At 46.6% G+C, this 9,299-nt stretch overlaps 1 protein-coding gene across 1 annotated transcript; it reads right to left on the reverse strand.

The window, feature by feature from the left end:
• Positions 1–2,205: 2,205 nt before the first annotated feature.
• Positions 2,206–5,179, reverse strand: Liat1 (ligand of ATE1). Its single transcript, XM_076869258.1, has 2 exons — positions 4,969–5,179; positions 2,206–2,702 (listed from the first exon to the last, which is right to left on the reverse strand). The coding sequence occupies exons 1-2, from the start codon at positions 5,177–5,179 to the stop codon at positions 2,206–2,208; spliced, it is 708 nt and encodes a 235-aa protein (XP_076725373.1).
• Between the last annotated feature and the right edge of the window lie 4,120 nt (positions 5,180–9,299).

The following is a 9,299-nucleotide window of genomic DNA, read 5'->3' on the forward strand; positions in this document are numbered from 1 at the left end:
GAATTATCCTGTGGAGTCCCCAACAGGCTGTGCCAAGACCTTGGCTTTGGCCCGTTGAAATCTAATGTGGGCTTCTGACCCCCAGAACTGTAGAACTGCTTCGTGTTCTTTTAAGCCACTGAGTCTGTGGTCATTTGTTACAGCACAACAAAAAATCACGACCTAACATTCTGACTCCCCCACTCCAAAAAAAAAAAAGCTTATAACCTTAGCCACTATCCCAGAATGATGCCCTATCTCGTGGCAGGAATACCACCACAAGCCACCTCTCCCGCCCCTCACCACCCTCGGAAGATTTTGCTAAGCTGCCTGGGCCCTCTTCAGTCTGTCGGGCCCTCCAACTCCGCCACGCAGCACATCCCCAGCCACCACCCAGAGGTGGATCTGGAGGGCACATGAGATGACAGCCCGCTGCTCCCCGCTGGCTATCTTTACCTGGATACCTGGGACATCAGCAGGGTCACATGGCTGGGCATGCGCTCACTTCCTGTTCCCCTACTCTCCATGGACAGTGGAGAGGACAGGCCCTCAGCACAGGGAAGGCCATTCCTGTCTGCTTCAGGGTCCCTGCTAGGCCTGGCTGCTCACCATTTTCCAGGGCAGGAGAGGACTCTTCTAAAAGTCCCTTCAGAATATTTTGCCAAATGACAAAAACATGGAAACTCTGTAACTGGACTTTTAAGGCAGGGTGAGAAGAGGGCTGCTGGGAGCCAAAGCCCAGTGGGATCAAGACAGGAGCTTCGCTCAGCTTTCAAATAAGCACCCTGTGGGGCTTAGCATTGGTTTCAACCTGGCTCGTGTACATTGTATGCTCAACTATCCCAGAACATTCGAACCCTTTGGAAGGCGGAACCTCTTCTTAGACCTCCACTCTGTCCCTCACACGGAGCTAATGCCAACCCAGAGATCACCCCTAACTTTTGGACCCATTCATTTGCCTCTTGTGCCTGAAAGCAACTTCTCCCTGTAACTTAAGCAGGCTTCCAGGTGCACATGGTGCGGCAGGCTAGAAATGCCAGGGAGTTGGCACCCCTTGTCCAGGACCAGCTCTCAGCCAGTGCCTTCAGGGAGAATAATACCCAGCTCCCACCCTCAAATGCAATACTTCTGAGATCTGGGTTTTGAATGGTTCCCCAGTGCCTCCCCATGGGACTAAGCTCCAGGTGCTGAGGGTGAAAGGTAGCTTAATGCTGATCCCTGGACTGGCTGTCTCCCTTCCCCACCATTCTTCTCTTCCACACCAATTATTTGTGAAGTCTCCCAAATAATCTCCTTGCCTTCGAATTAGGGCCTGCTTCTGGAAGGATGCACATAGCCCTCACTCAATAAATATTTGTGAAAGGGAGGAATATAAATTTAGGATAAGGATAAGAGCATTGTGAGGGTTTTTTGTTGTTGTTGTTTGTTTGTTTTTTGGTACTGGAAATTGAACCCAGGGGTGCTCTACTACTGGGCTACATCCCCATCATTTTTATTTTTATTTTGAGAGAGGGTCTTGCTAAATTGCTGAGGCTGGCCTCCAACTTGTGATCCTCCTGCCCTCCTGAGCTGCTGGGATTACAGATGTGCATCACCATACCTGCAGTAAGGTATTTTTAATGCTCCAGAACTTTGCTTAAAATGTTATTTGGGGGGTTCAATTCCCAGGACTCCCAAAAATGTTATTTGGGGGATTAGGGAAGGATTGTATTTATAAAAGCAGCAATAGTCCTCTGGAGACCTCCCACTGTAACCTCCCAAGGACGAAGTTCTAGAATCCACTGATTCTGAAGGTCATGTAAATTTAAGTAGTGTGTTTAATTCAAAGTCTCCAGGATTTTCAGGCATTTTCTCGGGTCAACAGATGCACGCACTATGAGTTTTATCCATGAACTTAGTTTGAGACTGAGAATTTACATAATCCACAGTTTCTTTTCCTTTTGGGGGCAGATTATAGATAGCTAACTGTGATGAGAAATTACACAACAAAGAGAGATGCCAGTTTAAGAAAAAGGCAATTCTGGAGAGTCTGCTGAGTTGCCTGGGTTCTTCAGGAATGTGACTTTCCTAGGCACTTCGGAGCCTCGGGGTGAAGGAGAGGCTGGTCTTCTCCGTACTTCTTACTTTTACTGCATTCCCATACCGGTCTGATTTCCTTTTATTATGGTTCTTTTTAAAAACATAAATTTGTGGTAAGGAGACACTCCTCGGTGTTGTGGGTAGACTTCACTCTGGCACAGCAGTGCCTAAATCAGAGGGTAGGAGCTTCGCAGAGAGATTTCCTTCTAAGAAGTGATGAGAGCAGTCGGTTTTCGCGGCTGGTGGCCTGCTGCTGGCCCTGCAGTCCTTGTCTGAGAGGTAGGGTAAGTTCTCAGGACTGTCCTCAGCAGAGGGATCCTCGTGGAAGCTCTTGAGAGCCAAAATCCGGTACCGCTTTCTCCGGTTCACTTTATATACGCGAATCCTTTCTTTTTCTGCCTCTGGGTCAGCGAGAATCCCATCCCAACGCAGGCTCTCGTTGATTTGGTTGGAAAGGTTCTCTTCCACTTCGGCAAAGGGGGGCAGGCTCACCACGGTGCAGGAGTAGGAAGGGCTCTGCTTGTTTGCCTCTTTGTCCGGTTTGGGCTCTGACTTGGCGCCATGGTCTTTGCTGGGATTTAAGATGTCATGGAAGGATGAAGAAAGTGGCTGACTCTTCAGGCCTCGACTCTGATGTTTATCTGCTGAGCAGATGAAGAGGTTAGTGTTTGCAGCCATGTCTGCCCTGTGCCTACCTGGGAGGATGCCTGAAGCACCAAAGATGAAAGGGGCGTGGGGACCACTCTTCACCCAGGGCTCAGACTGCCAATCCCACCAGTCTCCTAACCCCCTGCCTGTATGCTTTGGGTCAAATCATCTGGGGACAAGAGGAGCCTTTATTTATTTATTTACTTACTTATTTTGTGGTATTGGGGAATGGAACCAGGGCCTTGTGTGTACCAACCACACACCCTCCAACAACCTACAGCCCAGCCCCGGGAACCACTGTTTGAGCACCTACTGGAAAGCAGGTCCTCCAGATAGAAGCTATCAGTTCTGTTCTCCAGGTCAGGAAACTGAGGACCGGAGAGCTTCATTAACTGCCAATGTCACACATCAATGGCAGAGTCGGATTCAAAGGTAGGGCCTGGCTCTGGCTGCCCTGCTGCCCCCCACTAACCTTGCCCCAGGTTTACCAAGGTACTTTCCAGTCTGTGTCTGTGATTCGACTGCCAGTCTAGACACTTGATGATGGAAGAAATGGAGACAAGCAAAAAGCTTCCTAAACTTGACTGATGCAATAGGCATCATGCCAAACCCAGAAATACTTCTGCTGTGTGGCTTGTACTATTTCTTTCTTTGTTCCTTTTTTTAAAATTGTAGCTTTTCAGAATTGTATGACATTTCTATAAAGTACTACAAGTTATGGTTCTTTTATCAGCTTATCCTTCTAGTTTTTAGGAGACAGAAATACCTCCCTCAATCAAAAGGGAGGGGGGAGAGCAAAGAAGAGAAGGGGAAAATTCATGTCTTGATATTTCTTTACCTTCTACTCCCCCAAAACTGTCTGGTGTCCCCTGCTGACAGTATGAGGTACATGCCACCATAATTTGAACAGTGAAAAGTTCACACCAAAAAGACAATACACTTCCTGATTTTGCTTTGTGGATACACACAGGGTCTTTGCCTTACACTCCAGAATTGGTCACCCCCGCCCCCAGCTTTTTATTATAATTCCACCTGAAGAAGCCATTATACCCTTGTCCTTGCTCCCTTCCCCAGACTACATGGCCGACAAGGGGCTGCCTGCCATTCCTCTGCCTCTGGCTCTGCACACAGAGGGCCAGATACCAGAAACTTGAGCTGGGAACCATCACACTGGAGGTCAGGGCCATTTCCCTGACGTAATCCACTGAGCTGGACCACACAGGTGACAATGGAATCACTGTGCTCATGGACGGATGCATTTTACATCATTGCTGCACTCTCTCCTTGAAGTGGGCATTCAGGGCCTTTGTGGAGAAGAAATCTGGGGGTCCTATGAGGAGAGCTTAGTGCGGTGTGGGGACTCTGCAGTTTTCATTGAGGCTGGGGTATCTGCGTGGGTATGCTGGGAAGCGCGCAAGGGTGTCTATGCATGTGAGTGTCTAACAGTATCTGTGTGTGTGTGTGTGTGCCGCCTGTGAATTATGTGCATGACGGGGTAGCTGTGCTTTAGTGTCATCGGATGGTGTCACTGACATGAGGATGTGTTGGGAAGCGATAAGAGGATGGGGCAGTGACAGGTATGCAGGGGGGCTGCCCCTTGGTGGATGGGGGTGAGGTCCACCCAGGGAGGATTCTTCCTAAGCATTTACCTGGGTGTGGGTGTCCACACAGCATCCAGAGGCAGGTGCCCCTTCATGTGTGAGGACGTGAGGACCACCTCTTGGGGGAAGGCAGGAGTCTGTGTTTCTGTATGTGATAGACTGTCTATCTGTCAGTGTCTTCAGGTCAAGAGAAGTCTCTCTGTGAGTGGTCTCTGTAGAGGGCTTGAGATTTCTGCAGAGAGGTGTGGGTATTAGGGAGTGAAGTTGGGCTGAGGGACTGGGAAGTTGAGAGGGTATCTGTGGGGCTGGGGGGCTCTTGGGAATGCGGTATCCGTGGGGGTTGCCGGGGAGGAGTTGAGGAATTATTGCATACAGTGCAGCCGTGTGGGGTCTCTGGGAAGTTTGCTAAGCTGAACTTCTATGGCCTTGAAGGGGTCTTTTGGAAGGACAATCTCTGTGGACACCATGGTCTTAAGGCGTAGGGCGGGGCATCACTGCGCCAACCTAAGTAGAATGTGGAGACAAGGGGACTCTGGATTGGAGCTTCTCTGTCTTGTTCCAAGCTCTCTCTGGGTAGAAGGGCACCTCTGGGAGGAGGTGGGTGTCCTGGGAGAGGAATCTCAGGGGATAGCCGAGGTGGCCACGCTAGCTCTCCTCTTACCGTCCCCCTTGCCCGACCCCTTGGTCTTCTTCTTCTTCTTCTTTTTCTTCTTCACCTTCCGTTTGACCGGTTCTGAGGTGCTGCCCGCGATGGGAGGTAGCTTGGACCCCGGAGAGCCCGCCGCGCCGGCCTCCGGCGCCTCCTCTTCCTCATCGTCCTCCTCGCACTCTTCGCTGAACCCCGCCGCCCCGACCCCACCGCGGCGGCTCATTAGCCCGCGGGTTCGCGACTGGGACCCGCGGCTGGGCTGCGGGGCGGGACGATTCGGGCGCCGACTGCCGGGCGGGGGCCACGCGTCTCCAAGGCGACCGGCCGACATCGCGCGTGCGCATTCGGAAAGCCGCCGCCGGGTACAGCCCCCCAGGACTTCGTGTGCGCATGCGTGTTCCAATATGTGGAAGACCTAGGACAGAGGGGAAAAGGGAGGGAGAGGTTCTAAATCCTTGGGCTGACTTATCTCTCCACTCTATGCCGTGTTTTCTCCCTTTGGTGCTGGGGTCTGAACCCAGGGGCATTTTACCACTGAGCCACATCTCCAGCCCTTTTTATTTCTTATTTTGAGACAGAGTCTCTCTAAATCTGCTTAGGGCCTCGCTAAATTGTCGAGGCTGGCCTTGAACTTTCCAGCCTCCTGCCTCAGTCTCCCGGGATTACAGGCATGCGCCCCTGTACCCGGGCCCACACCTATGCCTTCTAAAATACTATTTATTCTTACCTAAATTTTTATTGTGCGGGTTTCAGTCTTGTTCCGCCCTGAACTGTGGAAGCCAATATGTCCAAATCAAACTTCACTGTCTCCCTTCTCAGTGAAGAAAGCAGCTGGATAGGCCAGCCCTTGGCAGCCTTTCCTGTCTCCCACTCCGGCGCTTTTGCCCTCACCTAGGCTAGGCTGACCGCCATGGCTGTCACTTGGAATTGGCTCTCAGCTTTCAAGCCCTCCCCTCAAGATCTTTTTTTGGGGGGTGGCATGTGCCTCTAGTCCCAGCCTCTCAGGAGGTTGAGCCCAGGAATTTTGGGCCAGCCTGGGCAGCCTACCTTTATTCTGTTTGTGTATTTTCATGGGATGGTGAGGATCAAACCCAGCGCCGCACATGTGCTAGGCGAGCGCTCAACCACTGAGCCCAGCCCCAGCCCCTCATCACAGTTCTTGTCAATACTGTTGGGTTGCTGGGGCTCACAAGGCCGGGATGATCTGCCGCCTGCTTTTCTTTTTAGGTGAACCCACCACAGATTGTATCATCCAACACAGCTGCGATTATATCTCTCATTCCACAAGCTCAGCTAGACTTTGGCCATTCCCACAAGAGGCAGAGCCTACATCTACTCCCCCCCCCCCCTTTAATTTGGGAGAATTTGTTGACTAACTTGTAACCCAAAGAACACAGCAGGAGTGGCACTGTGTGTAGGCTTGGTCGAAAAAGGTGGTACAGCATCCATCCACCTTATTAGCCTATGACTTGAGTCTCCCAGTAAGATCCCCAAGGGCCCTGAGGCTGGCATGATTCCAGGAAGCCTCAACTAGATCCGTGAAGAGACCTGACATTATGGGAAGAGAGAGAGAGAGAGAGATGCCCCTGTTACTCCAGCCCCGTTTCCACACTGAATAGCAGAACTGGGCACGCACCTGTAACTACCAGCAATTTGAGAGGCCGAGGCAGGTGGGTCACAGGTTTGAGGCCAGCCTGGACAACTTAAGGAAACCCTGTCTCAAAATAAAATATATAAAGAGCTGGAGATGTGGCTCAGGGGTCGAGCACCTCTGGGTTCAATCCCCCTACCAAAATAAATAAATAAATAATATAAAATAAATAAAAAATAAAAAGGGTTGAGGGTATAACTCAGTGGGAGGAATCCCTGGGTTCAACCCCTCAAAGGGGAGGTCCATACAGCAGGAAAGACACTCCCCCCCAGGCCAGACCCCACCCAACCATTCTTTCCTAATTCTTGACTCAAGGAAACAGTGAGACAAAGTAGTGATTGTTAATTGTTTAAGTTACTAAGTTTCGGAGTGATAGAGTTTTTCAACCATAGATCACAGGGACAATACATAATATCAATCTTAGACTTTTGCCATTCTAACATATAAGAAGTTGTGTTCTCAGTGGGTCTTTTTTGTTTTATTTTGCTTGGTTTTTGTTTTATTTTGTTTCTTCTTGCCCAGCTGGAAATCAAATCCAGAGCCTTGATCATGCTAGGTGAACACTATGCCACTAATCTGTGTCCCTGTGCCTCCCTGTGGTTTTAAGTTCCATTCCCTGATGATGAATGATATTGAGCAATTTTGTTTTGTTTTTGTGGTAGGGGGGCAGGGGTGGAACCCAGAGCCTTGCACATGGGAAGCAAGCCCTCTACCCCTGAGCTATACCCCCAGCCCCTTTATTTTGTTTACTTATTTATTTTTCCAGTACTGGAGATGGAACTCAGCTGGGGCACTTTACTATTGAGGTACATCCCCAGCCCTTTTGTTGTTGGTACTGGGGATTGAACCTAGCAACACTTAACCACTGAGCCACATTCCCAGCCCTTTTTTATTTTGAGGCAGGATCTTGTTAAGTTGTTTAGGGTCTCACTGGTTCGCAGAGGCCGGCTTCGAACGTGCAATCCTCTTGAGTTGCTGGGATTCTAGGCATGTGCCATCACACTCTTTTTATTTTTTGTTTTGTGACTGGATCTTGCTAAGTGTGCCATCGTACCCAGTTATTTATTTTATTTTATGTGTTTAATATTTGTTTAGTTGTAGATGGACACAATACTTTCATTTTATTTATTTTTTATGTGGTCTGAGGTTTGAACCCAGTGCCTCACACATGCATGCTAAACAGCACTCTACCACTGAGCTACAACTCTAGCCCCAGGTTATTTATTTTCTTAATGGTTTTAAATGATGACATTTAAAATTCCGATGAAACAATTTTATCCATATTTTCTTTTTTGTATCTTACCCAAGAAATCTTTGCTGACCCCTTAATTGCAAGGATGGTGTATTTTGTTTTCTTCTAGAAGTTTTATGATTCTGAATTTTAACGTTAGGTCTGTGACCCATCTCAAATTAATTTTGTGGATAAAGTCAGGTAGGGACCAACATTCATTTTTTTCCCAAATGGATACTCAGTTGTTCCAGGAACTTCCATTGAGAAGACATCCAGCATCCCTTGACTTGATTCAGCACTAGTGTAGAAAATCAGTTAACTATATATGTATGGACTTTTTTTTTATACTAGGGATTGAACCTGAAAATTATGACTTATGGTTAAAATGCCTTAGGCCTGAAGTGTCTGCTCAGAATAGCAGTTTTTCCCAGCTCCTTCCAGACTTCAGCCAGGACTTATGTTGAAATGCAAATGAAAGAAGCCTGCAAGCTCAGTAGGAGACTGATCTGCTGCGAAAGGGAAAAAAAAAAAAGTAAATTGTATGGTATTTACTAATTACTGGCCAGTCATTTTTTCTAGGACTCTTGTTTTTTTCTTAGATTCCATATTTTTTTTTTTGAGCTTATGATTTTGATCCTATAGACCTAGTTTAATGTTTTTCTGATCAGTTCTATCTTTGATCAATTGTGGAGTTTTTAAACATTGCAATGGAGATTTCATCTGCAAAAAGCTACAAGGCCTTTACTATTGTGTTATGTGTGCACACTTGTGTTATGTGTTGTATGTCTATATGTACATATGTCCGTTATCATATTTATGATATACAAATTAACATATATAAGGAGCGCTCATAAAAACAAATTTTTAAAAAATGGATCCAAAGATCTTTAATTCACGTGATTTAAATGGTTCAATTTAAATTGGATAAACAGATAAAAATAAATGTCTTTAAATTTAAGCTTACACATTTTTCTAGGTGTTCAAAAAAACTAATAAAATATTAATGTCTATAAAATGTCTAATATGTCTTGGTTCTAGGACTTTTCTTTCAACAAGAAAAAAATGGTTAACACTGTTCAATACATTTGTCTAATATTTTGATAAATTAGTAAAGTAAATTTGATATGGGATTACTCATTCATGAGTACTTTGTTAGATATCTGATTGATTTATTAAGGTCTGTATAAGTTTGTTTTTACAATCAGTCATGTGTTAAAAAGACAAAAATTTCTTAAAACATAAGTTTACCCATAACATTGTGTTTATTAAGTTTATTTTTTTCTAGAGCAAGCAATCATAAAAATTAAACAACTGATTAAATAAGAACTGTTATTTTAGAGCATTGTACTGTCATTTCTTTAAGAAATAAATTTGGTTAATATAAAAACATCAATGTAATTGTGGTTGGTACTATTAATGTGTTCATATCTTCCAGGTGTACAAGTCTGTAAGGTAGAAGCT

The sequence above is a fragment of the Callospermophilus lateralis genome, chromosome 11 (genome assembly GCF_048772815.1).
Source record: "Callospermophilus lateralis isolate mCalLat2 chromosome 11, mCalLat2.hap1, whole genome shotgun sequence".
NCBI classification, from domain to species: domain Eukaryota; kingdom Metazoa; phylum Chordata; class Mammalia; order Rodentia; family Sciuridae; genus Callospermophilus; species Callospermophilus lateralis.